A 27,823-nucleotide genomic window follows, 5' to 3' on the forward strand; every position below is an offset into this window, starting at 1 on the left:
GGTTCTCATCTGGTTAGGCACGCTATGGGATCACAGAGATTGCGCTAATTAAATGTCAGTGGGGTTGGGAGTTTCGGGGAGGCCTTCACTCCCTTCAGGCTCAGATTGCCCAGAGGATGGGGGAAGGAGAGGCACATCAACCTTCCTGAAGCTCATTAGGGTAGGGAAGTGCTCCAACCGAGACAGCTTCCGTGTTCAGATCCTAAATGGGTGCTGCAAGAGGGCTCACAAATGAGCTCCAAAAGGAATAAATAAACTCATGTCTATGTAGCTTTAACAGAAAACAATTTCCTTGGGCAAGTTTGCCTTGAAGAAAATGTCCCCCTCCATCAGCCCCTATTATATTGACCATATCATTAATTCTAGAGGTGTTTCATATTTACCTTGTTTTTATAGTTGATCACTCCTACGTGATTAACATGAACACAAACGAAGGGAGAAGTCTTCCAAGGTAATAATTTAAACACATATATGAAGAAGATATCAGTGTTTTGGGTGCAGGTGGCGGCAGGCAGCCAGCCTGTCCTGGCTTCTCCAGGGGGCCCTGGTGCTGTGTGTGTTGTGATCTAGGTGTGCTGTTGTGAACAATCGTCACCCACCTCTTCCTGGAATGACTCCGAGCTCCCTTCCTCCATAAGTGGCACGATTCTCTAACCAGTTTTCCACTAGCCGCCCCCAGACAGCCTGTGCCATCCATCGGTTCCACCCTCAGGATGCCCCTCGGAGCTGCCCACCCCTCTCCACTGGGCTTGCTGGTTTTCCCCTCCCGCCATCCTCTTTTCTGGCCTGGACGACTGCAGCAGCCTGCTGTCTCTTTGTTTCCAGCTAAGTCCCTTTTCAATTCCCTCTCCACGGGGGAAGTCAAAGTGATTATTCTAAAATGCCAGCTGATCCCGGCTACCTCCTCGCTAAACACCACAGGAGCTTCCGGTAAACAGCGTCCCCGGGCTCACGTGGCTTAGGAGACCCTTTATGAGCACGCTCCTGGTGACACTTAATTTTTCTGCTATTTTGGTTCATATTTATCAGGTATGTATGTGCACTTTGTATCAAGAGTCTCATTTAAAAATCACAAATAAGTCTCGGAGGTAAAGATTAATAAAGTCCTCTTAGGAAGCTCACTTTCAGAAGAAGAAAGTGAAACTTAGAGAAGCTAAATGGATTTGTCTGGAGCCAGTGATGCTGCTAACCCCGGCACAGTCCTGCCCTCCAGCCATCTCTGCGACCACCCCTCTTCTTGCCTTCTATGTTCCAGAATCTGCCCACCTCCTTCACTACCACCTGCTGCTCCAAACTACCACCATCTCTCACCTGGATTGTCGCAACAGGCTCTGACTGTTCTCCCTGCCTCCATTCACCCAGGTGCTCCTTAGTGTCCTCTATACTGCAGGTAGCCACAGTGAACCCTTAACACATTGACTGCCACACACACACACACGAAAACCAGAAACTTTTCCTTGGGGCCACAGTGTGGTTATTATGAAAATAGAATAAAAACTTTTTTTTTTGAGACAGAGTCTCACTTTGTTGCCCAGGCTAGAGTGAGTGCCGTGGCGGCAGCCTAGCTCACAGCAACCTCAAACTCCTGGGCTCAAGCAATCCTGCTGCCTCAGCCTCCCGAGTAGCTGGGACTACAGGCATGCGCCACCATGCCCAGCTAACTTTTTCTATATATATCAGTTGGCCAATTAATTTCTTTCTATTTATAGTAGAGATGGGGGTCTCACTCTTGCTCAGGCTGGTTTCCAACTCCTGACCTCGAGCAATCCGCCCACCTCGGCCTCCCTGAGTGCTAGGATTACAGGCCTGAGCCACCGTGATGGGCCAGAATAAAAACTTTGAGTGTAATTTGAAGATGAACATAAATAGAAAAACAAAATTCATTGACTTCTATTCACTAAATCCACATTTTTATAGTTTAATTGTCAATATTAATTGTAACAATAGGAACATCAACAAGTAAGATTTTATATATATGCTTCCTGCGGCCCTGGGGTCAAAACTAGAGTGAGTTAAATGCAACTCTGATGGCAGTTAATGTGTTAAAAATATGACACACATTATGTCCACTCTCTGCTCAATACCTTCTAACACTTCCAGTTCCTCAGCAAAAGTTACATCTTGCATTGGCTTCAAAGGCCAATGCAATGACCTGGCCCCTCCACCTCCTCTTCCCACCTCTCTGGCCACTTCCCTCCTGATTTACTCTGCTCAGCCCACACTGGTCTCATGGCTGTGCTTTGGAGCCAAGACCCATAGCCCTGCTTTGTGTCTTTAAGTTCCTGTTCAAATAGTCTCTGACCATTTGATTTAAAATGACAACCTCCATCCCAGTGCTCATTACCCACCTCCTCTGCTTCATTTTCTTCTTAGCACTTTCCCATTTGGATAGATTATGTATTTGTTTGGTTATGTCTCCCCCATCAGCAGAAAGCCAGCTCCGTGAGGGGAGGAGCTTCTGCCTGCTTTGTTCACCATTATAATCCTAATACCTAGAGCATAACTTGGCACATATCAGCAGTCCATTAAATATTTTAGAATGAACATACAAGGCATATATTAATAGTTGTATTTAACTCATGATGACTTGAATTTTAAGGAGAATTTTTTTTGTATTGGATTGGGAGAAGTGAGTCTTTATGTTATGTTAATATTACATATAAAGTGCTTTTGGGATCTGACAATAGTTAATATTGTTTCATTTAGAGATCATTCGGTGACCTCATTATGTATTACCAAAGACACTTACAAGGCAGGCGGTAACTTTGTCATATATCTGTATGTTTATATGTATTCAGTACCTATATCCTTAAATGTCTTTTTACCAGTTAGCTATATATTTTTTTGGAATGGAGGATACGTTTTTATAAATGAGTTTGTCTCTACATTTTCTCTTTCCTCCCTTTTTCCTCTCTTTTCTTTGCATGTCTTCCCTTTGTCTTTTCATTTGCAACCTGGGCCATTTACCTTCTGAATGACTAGATAACATTTAAAAGGGTGTTGGATGTCACCCCATGAACCAGTAAGGAAATACTGTTAATGCTACATCTGTTCAAAATTCTTTGTCTCTTTTCAGTGTAATTCAGCTGATCTGAATCCTTACTTAGAGTGGAAATTCACCTTGCCACCTCATTTCCTCAGTTATTAGGTTTGCCTTTGAAATGCAGAAGTTCATTTGAGCAGTAATTCTCTCACTTTTAAGAACTACTCTATCTAACAAAAGCTGACCTTTTTTTTTTTTTTTTAGCAGCTGTTGAGTAGACAGTTAAACATAGAGACAGCAATGGCATGATATTTCTCAGTCTGATGTAACTCCGAAATAGAAAGCCGAAGAAACCTGAAGTTGAAATGCTTTCAAGCAATTGAGCTTAAAGTTCCTGAAAATTATCTCGTAGAGCTGCTTCTTCTCACCTCCCCATATTCCACCCCCGATTTTACAGCTGGCTAATTTGTGCACTTCAGATTGGATTTCTGAGCACACTGGCAGTGCGAGAGAACTGTTGTGGAACTCATCATTATGATTTCAAGCCTTTAATTAACCCACTTTAAAGTGGCTTTGTCAAGACTATGAGCAATAGGAAAGCAATTGACTCAGATTAGGTATATCATAGAGAAGAGTGGAATAGTAATACTGTGCTCTTCACTAAGCCTCATCTGCTCAGGAACTTAAGGCGCATTCAAAGCACAGACCCTTCAGTAATTCTTTTTGATATGTCATTGGAGATACTATTGTTATTTCACAGCAAGGAAAATTAAAACATGAAAAGATCAAGTGACTTGAACGTGTTGCCATGAAAGGTCGGTGGCAGAGCCAGAAAGAGCCCCTCAGTACAGGAAATAAGCCCACTCACTCCAGCAATTACTCTGAGAGCAACAGCTCTCTTAAGTTTTCACACGCGACCACGAGAGCTATTTTAATATGGTCTAAGGTCTCAGAAAGATGACTTTCTTAACCTTTTGGTGCTTGCCTTGAGTAAAAAAAAAAAAAAAGAATCACTAAAAGCAGGGAAATAATCAGAATGCTTTTAAGAGATAAACAATGCTATCATTCCCATTCTCTTTACTGTTAATAAGTAAATGACTAGTTTATTCCAGAAATGGGAATTAAAACATTTTTCACATTTACATACAAGGAAAGTACATTCAGCCATGTAAAACTATTCTCATCTTATTAACGATAGCTGGATACTTTCTGGACAGCCCTTGTATTGTAAAGTAATTCATCATTTTCTAAAAATTTTCTCTTGGAAAAATTCAAAATTATCATTAAAAATTGTACTAACAGATAAGCAAGCACAAAAATATTCTGTGCAATTCATCTATCCATTCATCCATCCGATGTCTGTGCCAGACATTATTCTAGATGCAGGGATGTAGCAGTGAACAAAAAAAAATCCCTGCCCTTCTGGGACTTATGTTCTAGTTAAGGGACACACTAAAATCAAATGAAAACTGTTTCACACTCATGTGTCATCTGAATCATCATGGAGAAAGATCCTGGCATTCTGCTAGTATTTCCCAGAACATATTTGAAAATTCATGCTGGAAGGGCTATGAATGGAAATATCCAACAATTTATTCCTGGATGCTTGAAGAAACAACTCAAGTAATAGTATCCTCTCAACTCTGGATCTGTAGAAAATACATTATTTCCTGTATGAATAGTGAGATCTAGAAATTTCAGACCTCCCTTTAGTTACATCAAAAAGAAATCAGGCCGAAGAGACATCTCTCTTTCATCGGTTCTTCAAAATAAAAGCAGAAGCTCCAAGTGTACATCATTTTGGGGTTTCCCAGAAATCACTTGCTACCTTCTCTTTCTTATTAATGTTTATCTGTAGTTTGTGTAACCCCACTTAATATGTAGAATTTGTTTCTTTTCTTGCTTTCCCACTCAAATATTTTAACTCTTCTGGATAGGACACCGCATTAATGATTAAAATTTATGATATTTTTGTGGAATACTGTTTTCAGATAAGATGACCTACATACATAACATTTATTTTTATGTAGTTGTAATCATTCAGAAAATATCGATATATATTCTTACATTGATATCAGAAGCAATGAAGCATTCAACCTCATTAAATTTTGCATGAAAAATATAAAAGGGCAATATTTTCCATTAAAGTGATAAATTCTTTGTGAAATCTTAAGTAGCTTCTGAAGTGTTGAAGTAAGAGAAGGTATAACCTGTTTTAGTTGAAAAATTGGACTAAGGAATAAATTTGTCTTAAATAATTGTGGAGGAAAAGCTTGTTTTAGATGATGATTTTGTTCATCTCTTTTCATGGTAATAAACTTATAAAGCAATTTGTAAACTAATATATTTATCATATAGTATATATAATTATATAAACCTCCTTATAGACTTTTTACTTTAATGGGATTAAAGTAATTTTTACCATTTTAGTATGAGTTGTGGTTTGTTTTTTGTTGCTGTAACAGAACACCTGAGGCTGGGTAATTTATAAAGAAAAGAGGTTTGTCTGGAGTCTGGCAAGTGCAAGGTTGGCTGGCTGCCCCTGTTTGGCTTCTGGTGAGGGACTTGGGCTGCGAGGACTGGGGCGTGGAAGAGAAGGGGAAGCAGGCCAGAGCTAGGGGGCCTTGTTTTATAACAATCCGCTCTCCACGTAACTAATCCATTCCCTGGAGAACAAGAACCCACTCATTCTCTCTCTGAGAATTAACTCAGTCCCTCTCGAGAGTGGCATAATTCCTCTCAACAACCTAATCACCTCTCAAGGGCCCCACCTCCCAATACGGCCAAATCGGCCACCATATTTCCAATGCATGAATTCTGGGGTCACACTCAAACCCTAGCAGTATGGGAATCCTTTCAAAGTGCAAAGTGAGCTCAGAAATGGGAAGCTATGAATGATAAATAACCATTTTTGAAAATCCAGTGGAATGTATTTTACATGCCTGACCCCAGTGGCAATTTTTTTTGAAAATATGTTCTGTAAATTTATTGTTATTAAGGGTATCTAAATGTTTATGTTTTCCTTGCATGTTTTTAAAGGAAAAAAACTTCTTTAAAAACACTTGATTTTTTTTTTTTTTCAGAGACAGGGTCTTGCTCTGTCACCCAGGCTGGAGTGCAGTGGTGCAATCATTGCTTACAGCAACCTCAAACTCCTGGGCTCAAGCAATCCCCCTGCCTCAGCCCCCTGAGTAGCTGTAACTACAGGCATGTGCCACTACACCAGGCTAATTTTTAAAATTTTTTGTGGAGAAAATAATTTTCTCACTGTGTTGCCCAGACTGATCTCAAATTCCTGGCCTCAAGCTATCCTCCCACCTTGGCCTCCCAAAGTGCTGGAATTACAGGTGTGAGCCACCGCATCTGGCCTACTTGATTCTTTTATATTTAATTTTAGTTGAAAAAAAACCTGGTGGATTTTTGGTTATAAATTCGAATTGTTTGTGGTGATGTTATCTACTATCTATTAAAACAGTGGTTCACAAATGTTGGCAAGATTGAAATCACATGGAGGGCTTACTCAAATAGATTGCTGGGATCCAACCCACAGAGTTTCTGATTCAGAAGGGCTGAGGTGGGGCCTGAGAATTTGCATCTCTCCCAGGGACCCCATTTTGAGAACTATACTATTAGGATGAGCATTAGCAATCGGTAGGAAAGCTAGCTTCATCATCACAACACTTTGTAATGCTTTATATCAAACCCATAGTACAAAGACAGCTTACTTGCTAAAAACTGTCTTAGATTATTTTAAAATGCATTGTTTTTTGTGAGCCATTTACTTTTTTTTTCTCTCTTACTCTGCCCTGCTTCAAGGGTTGAGCTATCATAAGCCATTTATTTACTATAACCACTAAAGATTTTTTTGTTGATTTTTATTATAATTTAAGATAGACCTTAATGAATAGCAGTCTAGATCATCTGAAAGGCAAGAGTTGTTTGTCTTATTCTTTAAATCTGGTAAATTTCTTGTTATTTTGCACCTATCTTTATCCTAGTTTGGTCACCATTATCATGGAAATAATTAACAACATGTTTTCTAAGAGCCCTAGTGGATTTATTTTAGCTATTGGATGGAGCTCATAATGTTTTTTAAACTCCTTGAGTAAAGATGCTATAGTGAGTAATACTGGCATTCTAGGTGTTGCGACAATGTGTACAGCTAGTGTTACAGCTTTTGACCGGGAAAGAACCGAGCAGCACACTAAGAGTCATAGAACAGCACACCTAGTGTTACAGCTCTCTTCCTGTCTTCCGATCTTCTGACTTTTCTGCCCCTTCCTTGGTCTCCCCCTGCTTTTATACCCTTGGTAGGGCTCAAAAAGCATCCAATCAACTACAAGCTTTAACATCCAATCAGCATCAAGCTTTAACATCCAATCAACAGCAAGCTTTAACATCCAATCAAAAACAGTGGGATTCAAAAATTACCCAATCAGGATCACGCAAGCAGCCATGGCCGAAAACAGGGGCAGCACGTGGGCCTGAGGCCATTCTGGCCTGCGGGGCTCCAGTGGCCCCAGCATCGTGCCCTCCAACTGGCCACGAACAGCGCTGGCCCAGGGAGATGCAGAGCAATGGGGAGGCGGCAAGCAGCCGCGTCCCAGCACCCGACATTTTCCGTATCATCGGGTCTCTCCTTTGATCCTGCTGAGGGGATCCTTACTTCTCTATAGTTGTGTGTGTGTGAGTGTGTGTACGTGGGCATGTGTGCATGTGGACGGAAAGCAATCTTAAGATCTCATGCTTTTGTTTTAGTCTATCATTCTTTGGTCTGGTGGTCCACAAATCCTCCACAGCTGCCTTTCCAAGGTGCTCAGGAGTTCGTACTGTCTCTTTCCCAGGTTTGTCAAACCGCATTCCTTAGAATGATCACCCCTCTGTTCTGTTTCCTGTCCACCACCACCTTTTCCTCTTTGGCCGTGTTTTGTTTGGGGCTTTCCCTGGATTCTCAAGAGCCTACTTTGGAAGTTCAGAAAAATGAACACTGTTTCTTTTCTCTTTCCACTCTAGTTACGATCCAAAATCTGCTCAAGACAAAATGGATAGCTGTGCTTGACTAGGGAAAAGGGGTGTCTGGGAAAGAAAAAAGAAGAACAAGAAGTAACTTTTTAGGAAAGAACAAAATTTGTTACTTTTTCAAGGCAGTCCCTTCCGTTGTACTCTTTGGTGGGGAATCAATGCTTTCATCTCTTCCCGTAGTCCTTTCTCTAATACTCTTCCCCGTTTTTCTCTCCCAGCTTTTCCCATCCTTGTCTACTCTCTGATGATCTCACCCCTGTCCTTGGGGAAACTACTCTTTCCTTCTTAAGAGAAGATTCCTTGCTTACTGCCCTGCGCATGTGTCATGGACTGTTTAGCCTCAGACTTAGGCTGGGTGTTACTGGGGTTTCCTGCTGCCCGGATTCTGCTGACTGGGGTGGATAGGAAGCGCTCCTGTCTTCGAGGAGTGCCTGAAGTCGATTTCTTTCTAAAGTGCCTAACTGCAAACACTGCCTGCCACCGTGAATATTTTCTTGCTGAGACCACACGGTTCAGTCTCATGTGAGAAAACCTTTTCTTCTTTTTGACATGACTTTGACCCCGCTCCTAGCAGCATAAATAATTCAGGCATCGATATTCTGGAAGAACAGTTATTTCTTCTTTGGGCTCTGTTCTTTATGAACAGCTCTGAGAGTAGCTCTGGACAGATGGCACCATTCCCACATGGATCCTCTCTGATCCCCCAAATTCCTTTTCTGATAGAAAGGAAAAGCATGGTTAAGAGGATCTCAGTTCATCTTGCCACAGTTAAGAGAAAAATTCCTTTATGGTTTGTATTATATTTATATTAACTTCCTAGGTCTGCCGTAACAAATTTCCACAAACTTGGTAGCTCACAACAACAAGTATTTGTTATTTGTATTATCTTACAGTTCTGGAGGCTGGAGTCCTAAGTCAAGGTACCAGCAGGGCCATGGTCTCTCTAAAGGCTCTGGGGCAGGATCCTTCCTTGCTCTCCCTAGTTTCTGGTGTTTGCCAGCAATTCTTGGCATCCCTTGGTTTATATCACTCCGGTCTCTCCTGTGCTATTATATGGCCTTCTCTTTGTGCGTCTGTGTCCATATTTCCCTCTTTTGATAAGGACACTCGTCCTTGGGTTAAGGCCTACCCTAATCCAGTGTGGCCTCAGTTAACTTTGTTATTGATGCATTTGCACAGATCCTAATTCGGAATAAGATCACATTCATAGGTAGCAGGGGGTAGGATTTGAGCATAGATATCTCATTGGTTTAGTTGGACACAGTTCACTCCCCCACAGTGTTCTGTATCTGAACTCCTCACAGGCACTGAGTGTGGCTGCAAATTCTCTTCCCAGTCCTGCCTCTCATTTACGTCCCTGTGACGTGGCACCTGTAGATCCCTTTCTCTATGCAGAATTGCATCCTCATGCCATCCTTTCCTCTTCCCTTCTACCTGGGGCCACTTTATCCATTCTTTAAAACCTTTATCAGATGTATTTCTTACATGATTCCTTTCCTAGTGCCACCAAATCACATGTGATTCCTTGTAATTCTGCCCTTTCTGCCCTCCATGTTAATTACATTTCTATCCTTGTTTTAATTCCTTCAGCTAGAAAGTAGCTCGCTTAAAAGGAGAAAATAAGTCTGCTTATCTCTATAATCGCACAGTAGCTAGAACTGTGATTTGCACATAATGGGATCACAAAATCAAAGGAAGATAGATGTTTTTAAAACAGAGGGTTTCCGTATTTTACACATCAGGATAAGTAAAACATTAGTTTATGTCCTCTTCTGATTTCCCCCTGCTTCAAATAGGAGCAGTGTTTGGTAAGAGAGCACTGTACAATTATTAATATCAACTTACAACACAGTTATTATGACTTCAGGCTTCAGCTCACTTTGTGATCTTGGAAAAGCCAATTGCTGTGTCATAGTTTTAGCAATTCATAAAAGTAGAACTTATACAAAAAAAAAAATCCACAGATAAAAAGAACCCAGGAATGATTATTGTTAAATATCATTCAAGCACAATTTCTTGATTTTTTTTTACTCTGTCCTTACTTGGATCCAAACTGAAAGGAACATTAATATCCTAATGGTAAGAAGATAAATGTGAAGTCATTTAATAAAGGATGCCACTAAAAATGAAAAGCCCAGAGGTCTGTCATTCTTTATTGCCCAATCTTGGCTTCAAAAGCTACATGGTGTTGCTCAAAGACCCTGCTGCAAGTTATGTGTGTTAAGGTATAATGTTTATACTTACGTGTGTATGTATTTTATGAATATATACATATACATGGTTTTATTCCTGTTTTGCATTTGCTTCTATACTTAACTAAATCACAGTGTCATGCTTGATAATGAGGTGCATGATTTTTTTCCCCAACACATCATCAAAGAATCTCTAGGCCTTCTTGATGGTCTTTCCCTGTGGGTAATATACCTTTGTTCTTTCATAAGGCTAACTATCCACCAATTCTATGGATCTCTTCCTCACTAATGTATACGCATATACTATATCTGTCTCTGTGTTATATCGCATTTTGTTGTAAAACTTTATTATGATGTGTGATAAATTATTGCAGTCCTAGTTTTCCTATTGGTAATAATGACCTGATATAAGTGTTTTCTATTGGTAAAATTCTTCCGACACAACATACTAAGTAGATAGGCACCATTTCCGCACCATATATAAAACAATTGCTACTGTTCTGGTTCATAACAATTGTTGTGGATTGCAAGTGTTTCTAGGACCCCTTGGTTTCCCACCTATGGCATTGTTCCCTTTTAACATTCAGTGCAGTTGCCCAGGTTCAAACTCTCATTATTACTAATATTGATTGTTGGTTGGTTTTCTGGACCATGTTGTATAGTGACATCCGTTAATTTCAAGTCCTATTGTGAGAGTCTCTGTCAATGGTAAAGTTGGGTATCATGAGATGGCTGTCCTTGAATATCTTCATTAGCTGTTTTTCAGTTTTTAATTAGACTTTAAATTAGATTTCTTACTGTGACAACTCCCCACAGATGTGCCATACTCGTCTAGAAACTTACCAAGATATTTTTATCTTTGGTTTCCAAAGCACATAATAGTTACTGGTGCTATTGCTTCTTTGTGTTTTTTTTTTTTTTTAAGATAGGGTCTTGCTCTGTTGCCCAGGGTAGAGTGTAGTGGTGTCATCATAGCTCATTGCAACCTCAAATTCCTGGACTCAAGTGATCTTCCTGCTTTTCAGCCTTCCAGGTAACTGGGATTACAGGCGTCTGCCACCATACCTAGCTTTCTATTCTTTTGTAGAGATGAGGTCTTGCTATGTTGCTCAGGTTGCTATTGCTTCTTTGGATACTGGCTTTTTTTTTTTTTTTTTTTTTGATGTCATATAAAAGGGTACCTGACAGGGTATACTAGACATAATGTATCTGAAGAGCCCGTAACTGAGGCAACTAAATGTCTTTGGTTGACAGTGCTGTCACTCTACAGAATTTTTAATAGAATTGCATACATAGGGGAGTTAATATTTTAAAAACTATTGAGCATATGTTAATTGCTCTCTGAGACACTGTATTGTGCTTTTAGTGAATTATTAATTTGTACCAAGAAAGCTTTATATTGATACCAGTCATTTTTGTGCATTTCAGAGTCATTGAGATATTCCTTAATTATTTTATATTTTGTCTATTTAATAAGGATACTATCCTTGCTTTATCATATAGGGGTTCAGTCAACATTTATGAGTACCCAGTCCCTTTCTCCAAATAGCTTATAATCTGTCAGAATATATCTCATAAACATGTACAGAAATCTATAAATATTTATATATATATAAATAACTATGAAACAAGAAAAATACGAGTATAGTATAAGTCCATAAATAACTATGAAATGATAAAAAATATTAAAATATCTTATTTCTACAAACACTGGAATTTGTACCATCATCTGATTTACAATTTCTGATTTCTTTGCCTTTCCTCTTTATAGAAGAGGAAACAGAAAATTCATCGAGACTTGAGTCCTTGCTCATTACAACATATGAATGTATGTCATTGATTAACCCATTTCTTCATTGAGTATTGAGTCTATTTTATGTACCAAGTTCTGTTTGGCTCTGAGAATACAGAGATGAATAAGACAAGGCCTTTTTCTTAAGGATGTCACAGCCCACTGGAGAGAAATAATAGTTACTAAGATACAACATGAGAGATTTCATTATATAGATATGTGTAGGGCACTATCTGAACATGGAATAGGGAAAAGCAAACAAGGCTGCTTGGTGAGGAAAGGCCTGTCACAAAGAATATAAAAGATGCCCAGGTAGAAAAAATGGTACAGTTAGCTCTATTTTGTTTTTATTACTTTTTAAAAGTTTATTTCAAATTTTCCAAGAGGTATATAGATTATTTATATAATCATGAATGAAAATATTGTTCTAACACTTTGAACATGTGACAGGAGGCCTAAGTGTTTAATATTTTTAGTGCCTTTTATAATAGAATGCCTCTTTTTTGCAATAAAACAAGACAAATGCAGAATCCTCTCATTAAGACTACAGGGAGGAGAGAAGCCTTAAAATGCTTGTGCAAAGCAAGATATACTAACTGAAAATTATTGTATAGGTTTTTTCACTATTAATTCACATACATTATTGGTTCCTTAAAATAATTTTAGCAATTTTTGACCCTATAAAGTGACCATAGATAAGTCAAAGCTTTTCAATTAAAAAAACTGATGAGAAATTATTCAAATTACTATCTCATCTTGGGAGGCTATCAATTATTTAAGATTTAAAGAATTCTGATGTTTAAATTCAGTTGGTTAAACAAATAGGTATTGAGCACTTACTATGAGTTCCAAGCCTTAGACATATAGCAGTGAACAAAACAAGTGAAAATCTGTCCTGTAAGAATATAAGCTTACTTTCTATAGGGAGAGAGAGTAAATAAAAGTCAACAAAGTGAGAATGTGGCTCTGGTGCTAGGTGAGGTGACAGCCATTGGAGGGTTCCAAGCAGAAGAGAGACATGGTCTGATTTAAAGGATGGCTCTGGCTCCTGTGTTAACCTAGACTCTAGGGACCAAAGGGAGCAGGAAGACCAATTAGAAGGCCATTGCACCACTTTGAGTGAGAGGAGGTGCTGGCTAGGACCAGGGTAGTGGAAGAGAAGTGAGAAGCAGTTATATGATAGATACACGGGCACACTTAAAACCTGGTCATCACTGATCACTGTACCTGCGCTCTCCCAATTTGCTCCATTTCTAATATCCCTCTCTGACTAGCACTTCCTTCTAGCACCCAGCTCCAACACGTTTTATTTTTAAAGTATGTTAGAAGCTATAATTCATTGATCCTACCACCTTTTCATTATCCCTCGTGGCTTCACTTCCTTCTTCATCCAGCTTAGATTCTATGGTCCCATTTAAATTCCCTCATGAACCCTTAATATCCGTGTGCCTCTTTTTTGTGTGTTGTTGACCTCACCCAACAAAACGGCAAATCTCATTAATTATAGCTCTCTGCCTACTCTACGCCTGCACCCAGACAGTTGAGCACTGCTGGAGAAGAAAACACAAACGTGCCTGCTGGCCTCGCTTTGACCGTGACATAAAGGCTTCCTGGCAATCCTACTGTAGTTGCCAAGTCCATTCACTTGCCCTAGCTGACCATTTCATAGCTTCCCTTCATCAAATATCCAACACCTCCTCTCTCATCCTCATTATCAGCTTCCTAGTTCACTAAGAAGAAAAAAGTAACTAGAAAAGAACTTCCTTGTGTTCCCAGCATCACAACTCCCGAAACTCCTGAATCTGTGCCCATACTCTCTGCTGTCACTGAGGGTGAATTTGTTTCTATCTAAGGCAAACCTTTCTACCAATGTACTGGATCATTCCACTTTCTTTCTTTCTTTTCTTTTTTTTTTTTTTTTTTTTTTTGTGAGACAGAGTCTTGCTTTGTTGCCCAGGCTAGAGTGAGTGCCATGGCATCAGCCTAGCTCACAGCAACCTCAAACTCCTGGGCTCAAGCGATCCTGCTGCCTCAGCCTCTCCCAAGTAGCTGGGACTACAGGCATGTGCCACCATGCCCGGCTAATTTTTTCTATATATACTAGTTGGCCAATTCATTTCTTTCTACTTATAGTAGAGACAGGGTCTTGCTCTTGCTCAGGTTGGTCTTCAACTCCTGACCTCGAGCAATCCCCCCACATCGGCCTCCCAGAGTGCTAGGATTACAGGCGTGAGCCACTGAGCCTGGCTGGCTTTCATCTAGTCAAGATGTTGCTCTAGCTGGGAAATGTTCCCTTTGTCTCAAAATCAAGCAAACATGATGTTGCATTTCCTACATTTTAGAAAATCACCATTTTACCCTGCCCTTTTTATCCAGGCACCGTCCTATTTCTTGGCTCCTCCCTACAGCAGTAGTCCTCAAGAGTTGCCTATGCTCACACTCATTGTTTATGCCTCTCCTCCCATTCTTATTTAAACTCACTGCAATTGATCTTTGCTCTCCAGCACTTCCTAAACATACTGATACTGCTGTCAAGCGTATCCGTGATTTCTACGTTTCTAAACCAAATGACATCTCCCAGTCCTCATTTGATTGGACTTATCAGCAGCATTTGATGCAGACGATCACTCTGCATCTTGAAGTCTTCCTTCACTTGGCTGCTGTGACACCTGATTGCACTGCTTTTGCTCCTACCTTGCTTAACCACTGTCCTCAGTCTTCTTTGCTGGTGTCTTTCATCTTCCTAACCTCTGCTGGAGTTCTGTGGACCTGATTTTTCTGTCTACACTCACTTTTAGGTGATCTCATTAAGGCTCACGATTTTAAAGATCAGCCATGTACTGATGACTCTCAAATGTCCAGCTCCAGCCCCAACCTCTGCCCTGAATTCTTGACAAACATATCCAGCAGCCTGCTCCTCATTTCCTCTTGGATGATTTTTAAAGCTTCTTGTGTCCAAAGTCCTGATTTTCTCCCCTTAAGTGTGCTCCTTTTGCATTAGTAAATGGCATTTCCAAACTTTTTGTTGCTCGGGTCAAATTTTGGAGTGATCATCATTAATTTTTGTCTTTCTTTTGGGCCCAAGATCCAATCTGTAAACAAATCATGTCAGTTTTACCTTCAAGAACTGTCTACTTCTCGCCACTTCTTAAAACATGCTAAAGTGCCTGAATGTTACAATAATTTTGTCCTTTGAAACCTGTTTAGATTTTTAGAAACACCTACTACAAGTCACAAGTTTTGTGACTACAGTTTGTAATAAAAATCTGTATAATTTAGCCAGGCACAGTGGCTCATGCCTATAATACTAGCACTTTGGGAGGCTGAGGTGGGAGGATTGCTTGAGGTCAGAAGTTTGAGACCAGCCTGAACAAAAGCAAGACGCCTGTCTCTACAAAAAGTAAAAAATTAGCCAGGCATAGTGACACATGCTATATTCCTAGCTACTTGGGGGGCTGAAGCAAGAGAATCACTTGAGCCCAGGAGTTTGAGGTCGCAGTGAGTATGATGACGCTACTGCATGCACTCCAGCCCAGGTGACAGAGGGAGACCTTGTCTCAAAAAAAAAAAAAAAATCTGTATAATTCACATTTAGTTGAAAATAAAATGCAAATATAAAATAGGAAATGGTTTTCTTGAGTGGTTAATAAATGAGGGCCTGAAAGCCAATTCTAAAATAATAGTTTCAAAAATGATTTGCTCTACAGCAGAATCAATGGAATGAATGTTTAACTTACCAGGTTGTCATTTACAAGGATAATGTTAATTTGGTTTTATACATTCTGGATTATTGTTTAAAAATTTATCTCCATTCTTTATCATCATAATTGGTATTAAGATCTCATGAATAACAGGAGACAGTTATTGCTCTATAATGTCGATAAAATACTGACTCTGGAGCTGTACTGCCTGAGTTTAATTCTGGCTCTACTATTTTCTAGCTATGTTGTCACAAATAAGTTCCTTATACTCTCTGTGCCTCAGTTTCCTCATCTGTACAGTAGGCATAAGAAGAGTACCTACCCCAGGATTTTTTAGTAGGATCAAACAAGATCGTGTACTTAGAGTGCTTGAGATAGTGCCTGGCACAGAGTTGAAGGCAGGCTCTGTGCTAGGAGTAAGAGAATTATTAATACATGGCAGAGTCTTTGTCACTAGAAGCCCTCGGGGAACTTGAGGCATTAACAGAATATTTGAAAGGTTAAAGACATTGCAGAGTTTCAGGAATTGTTCATGACAACCATAAAAGAGACATCTGAAGGCAATATGTATTAATTATCTATAAAGTGAGAGAACTAGCCAACAATTTCCATGGACATTCAAATGAGAAAGATCCCTTCTACCGCCAGCAGTTTAAAATAATTTACAGTGAAATTTTTATTCTTTAAATGCCCAATTTCAATTCTAATAAAATTGAAATCTATACCCATAAAGCACCAATTTTGACATGCCAAGTTGCAGAAACATAGGCCTTTAGTACAAGCTACTAATGTAGAGCTTTGATTAGATGTCATAAGAGGAACTCTTCTGAAATACAGATACCTATTTATGTGCATATAGGAAGCTACTATTTATATTGTTTTCACTAGCTACTACCCACTGATCTATTGCACTGTTGATCAAGTTGTCTTATATGTGCCTATAGTTTAAATTTAGGATGGGGACTATCAATTATATGTCACTGTATTTCTTCCTGGCACAGTCTCATGTTATTGAAGATATAAAAATTTAATCAACAAATATTAATAGCTGATCTTTGTGATTTCACTATGTATGCCTTTCTAATATAGACGATGCTTTCTTGAAATATAACTGACTGCCCTTAGCCTCAGGACTGTAAAGCTACGTGTGCAAGCGGACAAAAGTAATTTCAGAGTTCGACCCCAGGAAAGGGGAAGAAGAAACCTTAAAACCTTTATCTTTTTCCTTCTCTCTAGTTGGCACGCCACAACAGACTATTGCAGCAGATGCTCAAGCCAGGATCGGATCCAGACGAAGGAGATGAAGCCTTAAAGTATTATGCCAACCACACTGCACAGATTGAGGTAACCATCTATTATCTCTTGAAAGGGACCAACTGTGAAAAGATATGTTCATTTTCTACTTTAGAACACTGTCATAATTTTTTTTTTAGAACAATGAAGCAGAATTGAGCGATTTAAACTGAAAAGTAAACACTAGAAGATGAGTGAGGAGTTATCTATAAGAAACTGAGGTGTACATGTTGTCAAAGTTGTCTTTTTTTTTAATCAACACTATATGTACATTTTATTTTTTATATTTATTATTTTCCCAAATTCTGTGGGTGCAAATATTGTTAGGGTTACATATCTTGCCCCTGTCCCCCTCCCCATCCCGCTCTGCCAGAGCTTCAAGCGTGTCCAGTCTCCAAGTGGTGCGCCCTGCACCCACCATGAAAGTGCGTACCCTTCTCTTTCTCTCTCCTTCCACCTGTTCACCTCCCATTAACAAAATTTTTTTTTTTTTTAGCCATTTTGGTTATAGTGTGTTTCTTTACCTCTCCCTAAAAAGGGATAGAAGTAATCCTTCCCCCCCTACAAAACTCATCACATCCTTAAGCTGTGGGTCTCCCCCCCTCAGATCCCTGTTGAACACTATAATTAACAGATCTATTTTTTGATTCTTTTTCTTTTGGTCATAGAAGTGATCACTGCAGAACAGTGGTGTTTTAGAGATAGGATGATTATAATAGAAGCCATCATTTGAGATGAGGTTTCTTTTCAAAAACTGTGGAAGGCTTATTGAAGTAGAGCTCTCTAAGTATTCAAAAGTGTAGACAACATTGGAGGGCACAAATAAAGTTTTTCCTATTGCTAGCATAACCTTGGAATGGTTTTAGCAGTTTCTGTTTCCAGTATGCAGCAATCAGCCCCCTCCACCCCCATAAATGAGACCTTATTTAATGGCCAGTGGCAGTTCAGGAGTCAAAATGGACTTACCATCCTGTGTTCTGAGACCCAGCTGGCTGTCATTTACTAGCTATGGTATCATTTTGACACTAGTTGGCAGAGCTAATCAGGCAGAAGTGAGCAGAGCAGTTGATGCTTGTCACTCCTAATTTACATTCATACATTCATTCATTTTGGCAGGTATTTCTTAGTTTTCAGCAGAGTGCATGATGGGCGTCACTGCTCTTTACTCTCAGGATATATCATCCCTACACCTTATTGTTTATTATTGCCAAACCTTGGGAATAATGAGCATTATTGTCTTGTGTCAGAAAACAGAACCCTTGCTCACATTTATAAACACGAATAGTACCAGAGCTTTGGTGTCAGATGGACCCAGTGGAACCCATGAGCTGGACCAGCAGCAAAAACACTGCTCACTGCATCAGCTGCTGAGGAAACAGGAGGCTGGCAGAGTCAGGAAACTGGAGAAATTGACACAAATAGATCATCAAGCCACAACGGCCCTAAGGAAGGTCCCAGAGGTCAGAGTACAAACCTAAGAGATCAGAAGAGACAGGGAATAGCAGGTAGAGTGGCAGGCCAGGTAGATAGGGGGGGTTGGTTAATACCTATGGGACAGGGGGCTGTTGTCTGAGGTGGATTTGTTGATTTCTAGCAGTGAGGAGAGGTTCAGTTGTAAATACATATATTTGGCAAATGTTTAGTGAGCACTTACTTACTCTCTACTAATTCACACATATAGAAGTGAGTAAGTGTATAAACAAAGGGCCAAGGAAATGTAGAGAAAATAGTAATTAGTTGTGCCTGAGAAATTTCAGGATAGATTTCACAGGGAATGTTGCCAGTAAGAATATATTAAAGGCTGAATACAAGATTCTCTTCCAGGCAGGGGATTTCAGATAGAAGAACGTAAATGAAGGGAAGGTGTGAAAGAACATAGGAAGGGGATGGCTCTTTTCAAAAGATCACTCTGGTTGTTGTTTGGAGAAAGGAATAAAAAAAAAAGAATGGACTCACCAGCAAACTGGTATTAACTGAGCAGCACCTAAGTGGACACATAGGTACTACAGTAATAGAGTATTGGGCAGGGGGGAGGGGGGCGGGTATATACATACATAATGAGTGAGATGTGCAATGTTTGGGGGATGGTCACTCTTGAAGGTCTGACTCGAGGGGGGAGGGGGGAAAGGGCATTTATTGAAACCTTAAAATTTATACCCCCATAATATGCTGGAAAAAAAAACTCACACACAAAAAAAGAATGGGTGGAGAATACAAGTAGATTAGATGGAAGATATAATAGCAAACGTGAGAGATGGTGGTATTAAAGATGGCTGTACAGGAAAATACTTGCATACACACACACAGCACACATACATATACATATATAGAGATATATTTTTATATACAGAAATACATATCTAGATATACTGACAGGGCTTAAAGTTGGATTGCACACGTAAGGTTTAAAAAAAAATGGTGTGGAAAAGGATGCCCCTGAGCTACTGGTTTGAATAAATAGAAAGAAGTTGGTGCCATGGAAATTCTAAGAGAGAGTGAGGTTTGGCAGTTAAAACGTAGAAGAAGATTACTTGTTCACTCTTGAGTAGATAGAATTTGAGAGGACTCTGAGACATCCATGAAGTTGGATGTAGAAGTCCAGATTTCAAAGGAATGGTCTGAGCTGATGACCTAAATTCTTCTCATTAACCAATTCTCATGCTCGTCCCAAACCCAGCTCATATGACCTACTCAGAGAAAAGCCTCCCTTCCTTCCTGCAAGCACTCATCAACTTCATCCCACTGGGTATGCTTCCACGGAAGTTTGGTCATTCTTTTAGTTCACTATTTATCACATTGGAATACTGTTAGCATCATGTATGTCACTTATCTCCTACTTGAGGCAGGCACTGGTTCCCATCATCTTTGTATTTCCAAAACTGAACACTGCCTGGAACATAACCATAATAATTAATATTGTTGGGAATAATAGTTATGGTCTTAGACTTAGACTCTAGGGAATAGGAAGGGCCTTGTGTCTAATGCCCTATCCAAGAAAGAATTGCCCAGTAATGATCTGCTTCTACTTTAAATTCTTCCTATGGTAGAGATCTCACTACTTCAGGAGGAAACTGATCCAATTTTAAACAACTCTAATAATTAGAGATTTTTTAAAAAATAAAGAGTTCACATTAGCCCACTTTAATGTTCACCCACTATTTAGGACATTTGTTCCTCTCTCAACATGAGAGCTTGGCTCTAATATTTGAAGAACTATCATGATTACCAAACTGCAAGCTCTTCTAGATTGGGATTCTTGTGTTATCACATTGAATCCCCCAAAATGCCTCATGTAAGGACAGAATAGACATTTGTTGAATAAATATATTGAAAAATTATCCATATTGGGATTTTTTTCAGCTAGCACATTTCCATTTCCTTCAATAACCCCTCCAGTTTGTCAATGCCCTTTGTAAAGTGTGACAACTAGAATCAAACATGATGTTTCATAAAGGGATTGAGTAGCTTGGCTTATAATCATCAAGATACTATTGCTTTAATGTGTGGTGAGATTTTTGAAAAATATTTGACACTGTTGGATCAAGCCTTTTTTTCCATATGGTTGCTTTTCATACCAAATATGTTCAATTATTTTGTACAATTAATTTTTTTTAACCCATGTGCAGGAATTTTTATTTATTTACCACTACTAAATTTCATCTTATTTGTTTTATGACAATAGTCTAGTATATAGTTTGAATATATGACATATCATTTAGGACACAATTAGTTACAAGTTCAATAGACTACTGGACTGACAATTATTTAGATAATAAAAATATTTTATCATCTTATTGGAAGTCCGGAGGTACCAGTGGTTCTATAATTGATTCAGTGACTCAATGATGTCTTCAGACACACAGTCTTGTCCCATCTTTCTGCCAGGTTCCTTACCATGCTGGTGATATGTCATCTCATGGTTCCAAAATGGCCATCAAAGTTTCAAGCATCACACTTTTATATTACGTTTTGTCCTAAGCAAGAAGAAAGAATTTACAAGCAAAAAAACCCCCAAAAACACACATTTGTTTTGTGAGTTTCGGTTTTCGTTATTTTGCTCTGCCTTTACTAGGAAGCAAACTCTTTCCTGGAAGCTCCTTCCCCCGTCCCCCCCTCCCCCCCGGAGATTTCTCTTTATGCCTCATTCCCCAGAACCAGGTCCCATGCCCACCAGTCAGTGGCAGGGGGAAATAGAATTACTCTTCTGGCTTAGGCCAATCCTTATTAATTCCCGAGGACTGAGGCACTTTCTATAAATACGAATCCTAACATTTGGGCTATATACACCCTTGTTGCATAGTGAAGCTGTATGAAAATATTCAGCCTGGTATTTTTGTCTAAAGTTGAATGGTCACAAATAAGAGAGGTTCAAAATGATGAACACTTCCATATGGGTATATGTTTAAATGGATATCGTACCTACAAAAATATGTTTTACCGTGCATAGGAGACCATTTTAATGATATGGTCCCCAACTGATTTTGGTACCAGGGACCGGTTTCATGGAAGACAATTTTTCCATGGGAGTGATGATTTGGGGGTGATTCAAGTGCATTAAATTTATTGTGCAGTCAAACCTCTCTGCTAATGATAATCTGTATTTGCAGCTGCTCCCCAGCGCTAGCATCACCCCCTCAGCTCCACCTCAGATCATCAGCATTAGATTCTCACAAGGAGCGTGCAGCCTAGATCCCCTCCATGCTCAGTTTGCAGTGTGGTTCATGCTGCTATGAGAATCGAATGCCGCTGTTGATCTGGCAGGAGGTGGAGCTTACGTGGTGATGTGAGCAGTGGGGAGCGGCTGTAAATACAGAAGAAGCTTCACTGGCTCACCTCTTGCTGTGCCACCCGGTTCCTAACAGGCCACAAATCAGTACGGAAAGAAAGACTTTAGTTTTTGTGGTTTGTATCACGGTGTATAGTGTTTATGATATAAAAGTCAATTAACTTATCCTATTTAAAGATAAAAAACAGTCAAGGACTATTTTAGATATTTCAAGCTGGCGTATCTTTCATAACTGAACTCATAAAATATCATCAATAAACTCACGCTAAGAACAACAACAAAAAAAATACTCTTAAGACCGAGGTGTCCAGAAGGCTAAAAACGAATGTGAATTACTGTTTTCAGATTGTTCGGCATGATAGGACTATGGAGCAAATAGTTTTTCCAGTTCCCAACATATGTGAATATCTCACTCGAGAATCCAAGTGCCGTGTGTTCAACACCACTGAGAGGGACGAACAAGGAAGTAAAGTGAATGACTTCTTCCAGCAGACAGAAGATCTCTACAATGAAATGAAGTGGCAGAAGAAAATCAGGAGTAAGTACAATAAATCGAAAGGGTTAGTTTTGTGCATAATGAAAGATAAATTGGCATTTTTGGACACATGATGGCAATTCATTTAAGTTTTATTTATTTTTTTTTTTTTTAAATTTCTTGCCAGTCCGCTGTTACTGAAATCACTTGTAGGCTTCAGAGCATCAGCTTAGTCTACGACTAGAGCCGAGGCACCTGCAGCTTAATGAAAACAGAAAGCCTTGACTAATTAGATCATCTTTTACTGATGATCCTATTTTTTAAAACATAGATATCATGAATTGCAAGGTTGCAGCTGTATGTGTCAACTGCTGAACAGCTGCAGGTTTGAAGTCCGTGAATGGGCCCTGACTGGCCTTAACAATCAGTGAACAGGGTGGAGAGACCTGGGCACCAGCACGCTCTTCCTCTGTTGTCCTGTGATGGAGTAGCTGGTTTAATGTTTTTCTGAGAATGATCCTTTTACCATATCTTTACCTCTCCAGACCAAACAAGCTACACATTTTATAATACTTATATTTAAATAACTTTATAATTTCACAGTTAAAAACCACCTTAATACGGTTCCCTTTACTTGTATCTCAGGTCTCAAATCTATTTGGAAACACTGAATTTCAAAATTGTAAATTTCAAAAATTTAAATGAAGTTTGGTTTATTTTCCCAGATAAGAGATAGCATGAGTTTTTAACAAAAATTGATGGGGAAAACTCTTTGGGTAGGTCTTTTCTGTCTTTTGGAGAAGTTTTCCAGACAAGCAGGTATATTTTTCTCAAAACCTCTATTCAACAGTGTTTCATCATTCTGGTTTTCTAGGTACTTTCGTGGGTATGATTTATAAATTTGAATGGAACTTTAGAAATACCATCTTGGAGTTTAGGATTGTGGTACGCATTTTCAGGCTTCCTTAGCAGAATGTTTGAAAAACAATCAAGAAAGAAATCTCTATCCCTTAGCATTTTACCATATATAGCGTTATGGAATTCAGTAAAAATTTTGGGTATCCAAAATACATATGAAGACTCAATAATTTTTTATTTGGGGCATTTGAAAAACTTACATTTTTTCTTGACAAAAAAGTAAATTGAATAATGAACTAATGCTGTGGGCTCTGTGCTTCTTCTTGATAAAATACATTTTGTCATTTTATCAAAAAATAAATCTTAAAATAATTTCCAATGGACATTTAACTTTAAAGCTTGAAAGCAGATTATTATGAGGTTATAGGCAGAATCTAATTCATTTCGTTGATCCTTATAAAGTAAGGATTTGTCATTACAAATATACACATCAACATCTTCTAATTTTGTCTAAATAGTCTGCCTTTAAAAATCAGGACTGCTAATTCAGGAATAATAGTGATGCAGATGTTTACAATTTATGATACATTAGTCAGTTAAAGGACAGAGTTAATCACAGCGTATTCTGGTGTTGGAATGTTCCATTCCTAGAGAAGAAAAATAAGATGTACTGAAGAGAAGTAAACAGTGGACTAGATTGAAATTCACAGGCTGTATCTGGAAAGTTTATAATTTCTATTTGAAAATCGATGTGTCTTTCTCCCTTGACTAACTCAAGTATTTTAATCCTGGTATTAAAATGTTAGAAGTTAGAGAATGGACAAGACCTGAAGGGACCAGGTGGGTGCCCAGGGCAGGCTGATAAATTTGGCTCCCATTCAAACGTATGTGCTTTACATTATCTGTTCAATTATTTAGCAGAGGTGGAAAGAACTGATTTTCAGTTCATGCAAACTATATTTAGTAGATACATTTACTGATTCATTTGCAATGGCAGACACTGAGTCCCTTTTCTGAAAATATCCAGTAAATCCTTTCCCACTTATTGGCAGTTCTTATGATAGCTTTCATTGTCTTCTGCTATTTCAAATCCAACAAGTTCTCAGGAAGCATTAAGGTTTAATATGTAGATAATATTATAAATCACTACTTCCCAGTACGTAGTACTATGCCATGTTATTAGGTTTCAGAGTTCCAGGTAACTGTGACCATGTCATAGACATTTTCATTAGAGATATATCTGTGCTAGGGGTTTGGGTTTTTTATTTGACTTTAAGGCATGGGAGTGGGACCAGTGTATCAACATTACCAAACTGTACAGTGATGTATTATCATTCCATTGAAAGGGGCCCCAGGCAGCTGCTAAACTGCCTTCCCCCTAATCTGTTCTGGGGATAGATTAGGAAGAATTATTACAGAATCACCCTTTCTGACCACCTTTAGTAATTGCAGAATTACTCACCCTTCCACAGTGGTTTAGCTGTAAACTGGCTAAAGGAGGAAAGAAGAAATCAAATAGAAACCTCCCTTATGGTACTGATCGTTTTTAATAAACTTTCTAAAATAAGTCATATTAAATGTTATTTATTTATTTATTTTTTAGGTAAATCAAACTTTATTTTTTTTTATTTCGGCATATTATGGGGGTACATTAAATGTTATTTAGATAAACTTTTATAATAGTTTGCAAAAATGGTGCGTTTAATAAAACATTGTTTTAATTAGCCTCATGTGTTGAAACCAAAATTTGTCTTTCTTGTCTGTTCCCCTTGCACCTGTCTCTCCCTAGATAACCCTGCCCTGTTCTGGTTCTCAAGGCACATCTCTCTCTGGGGGAGCATCTCCTTCAACCTGGCCGTGTTCATCAATTTAGCTGTTGCTCTTTTCTACCCATTTGGGGATGATGGAGATGAAGGCAAGTGCTTGTTTTTTTTGTTGTTGTTGTTGTTTTCTTTTTTTTTTTTTGGCTTTTTTTTTTAATGATAAATATTTTAAAGTTCCAACTTAACTATTTAGATCTTCAAAATAAGAATAATTCCTGTTAAATAGATTTTTCTGTATTTATTGAAAGTAGAGTATGATACTAGGCAGAAAAGTATGGCCAATAGAAATGTTAATTTTCCAAAACCTGATTTATAGAATAGTTACTAGAGCTATATTATATATTAGCAATGAAAAAAATTTATTATTTTTACCTAATTATTATGACCAAAATGCATTTTATACTGTATCATCTCAATTACATGAAGGAGAGTTTTGTGCCCGAATATTAATTGTGATTGCCTTAAACAGTCACATTTCTATTTTACTTTCTTCTGTTCACTTTCTGTCTTGTCTGGAAATAAAAGTAAAATTTTAATTCTATAATACTGTATCAGGGATAATAAATAGAATTAAATATTAATAATCTCAGGCTTCAAAAATGTACAGCATAAGACAGACTATAATAGTAGAGAATAAAGGATATTGACTATGAAATTAATATTATTAAACTAATAATACATGAGATTTTACAAAAGCAAAGATTATACGATTTTAACTGAAATGGGAAATAGAGAAAAAATATGCTGAAGGGTAGGACTTTGGAAAAGTTTTAAGTTTGGCAAAGTGTGCGGGAAAATATGTTACAGGCTTGGGATATGATCAGGTAAGTAAATTTGGAAAGGCATGGAAAGAAAAGATGAGAGAAATCAGCAGTTAATAACCATGGGATGCTTTTGTATCTCATCTGTTGATGGGATTCTTGTGAGAATTTAATGAGATGCTATAGGGAAACCATTTAATAGAGTACTTGGTAAGCTTTTGATAAAGTTTACTTGTCGTTGGTACAACGTAAATATTTATAGTGCAGAGAGAAGCCTAGTAAAAAATGATATGATGGGAACAACTGGTATTTAAGGCTATTTCAGATGAACTGGAGGAGGGCAGGAAAGGGATTGGGACTCCCAGAGGAATTGGCTCTTTTACAGGTTCATTACAGGTAACATAGATATCAAAATTCTAAACTTTAGCTATCTTCTCCGTGGTCATGAATAACCACTTTTTTTTGGAAGTCATGCCAATGATAAAAGAAGAATATTGGGCAATGGAGTGGATGTGTAAGTTAGATAGCAGTAAAAAATGTAGCAAATATTTGGCCATCCGTTGTGGGGAAGCAGCAAATACACCAGGAGGTGGAAGCAGCTTTCTCTTCACTGTGTTTAGTCTCCTTTAGTGATGAACTCTTGGCACAGAAGAATACAACCTCTTGTGAGGAGAGAAGTGCAGCATGAAACCATAAATTAGTATCATCTGCACACAGAATGCTGAGAAGATTGTAGAGTCCTGGTTAATAGAAGCGTAAAGCCTTACAGATGAAAGCAATTCTGGAAATCATTTAATATGAAGCCCCCATTTGACAGAGGAAGAGACAGAAGCCCAGAAAGCCTAAAAAATGGCAGATCTCAGTAACCCTTTATGTCCAATGTAGGACCTTTCTCCATGAATGGTTGGATTGGAAGCATGTTGATAACAGGTGTCCCTTCGCACGGGACCTAAGTGTCCCTGAGTTCCTTTCCACAATATCCCTTTCTTGACCCCTGGAGCCAATGCATATAGCCTCTGCTGCCACCTATTGTACATGAAATATAATAGTGGTGGGTAACACCACCCCTCTGGACAGTTGCCCTTTACTCATTCAGAAGAGAGTAGAACACCTGGTATGTTTTCAGTACTTGCCTGTCTAATAATAGTTCAACAGTAATATTGATAGTAATAACAGCAACCGATGCTGTTTAACATGTAGATTGGGTCAGGCAAAATTCTAAGCTCTTCACATACATAATTTCACTTAATCTTCCTGACACACCTATAGAGTACTAAATTCTTATGGATGGAGCAGCAGAGGCTTAAGATTTGCCTAATAATTTGGGACTGGAGTCCAGAAATATGTATTTTTTAATACTTTCACCAGGTATTGCTTGTGCAACTGGTCCTTGAACAAGGACTTGAAACCACATATTTAAGAGAGTTTGGAGTAAGGCTGCAGCCTCAGAAAGAAATAGGACTAACAAACACAAGACTGTAAAACATGGTGGCCCATCATTGGATGCAGTGGCAAACTTGACCCTTAAAAAACAATTGGGTAGAAGTTAACAATAGTAACCATGGTAAAGGCTCAGTCTGGTATCTGAGTAGGTGTGGTGCTTAGAGGGAAGAGAAGGCATAAACTGCCATTTTTGCAATACGGAAGCCCAAGGCTGTGTCTGATCATCTGATTATAGTTCTGGATGAATTATTTATAATCTATGAATAAGCTTAATATTTTGGTAAGTATTAGCTCAGTCTCTAAACGTCAGTCTCAAAACAATGTGTAGCAAGGAAGGCTAGGGAAACAAGGTCAAGACTGATAAGCACACTTGGCCATCAGAACCAGAGAAGGAAAATTCTGTGCTGGTGGTGAAAGTTCTCTGATGCTGGATTTTGTTAAGCAGGCTGGATGACTGTTTGCCAGGAGCACTTTGAAGTGATATAAGGATTGATTAGATTAAAGGTGGGTTAAAATTCCTCCAAGAAGTGCTCAAAAAATGAGGAGGATATGTGATAGAACACAGCATCCAAATTGGAAGGCCTCTCAGTAGTCAAATATGAAAAAAAATTGAGAAAACATTGTTGGTAGTAATATAACACATAGAATAAAATAAAAATCTAGGAGCCCATATTCATAAGTGAGAAGAGCAAGC

General features: G+C 38.7%; 1 protein-coding gene across 1 annotated transcript in view; it reads left to right on the forward strand.

Moving 5' to 3' along the window:
* ITPR2 (inositol 1,4,5-trisphosphate receptor type 2) overlaps positions 1-27,823 on the forward strand; it is a 467,092-nt gene that overhangs the window by 339,172 nt on the left and 100,097 nt on the right. Inside the window, exons 46-48 of the mRNA XM_012739535.3 lie at positions 16,927-17,034; positions 22,115-22,307; positions 24,892-25,017. Of these exons, the coding sequence (XP_012594989.3) occupies positions 16,927-17,034; positions 22,115-22,307; positions 24,892-25,017 (427 nt within the window). The remainder of the gene's footprint in view (positions 1-16,926; positions 17,035-22,114; positions 22,308-24,891; positions 25,018-27,823) is intronic.

This window comes from Microcebus murinus, chromosome 10 (genome assembly GCF_040939455.1).
Source record: "Microcebus murinus isolate Inina chromosome 10, M.murinus_Inina_mat1.0, whole genome shotgun sequence".
Lineage (NCBI taxonomy): Eukaryota > Metazoa > Chordata > Mammalia > Primates > Cheirogaleidae > Microcebus > Microcebus murinus.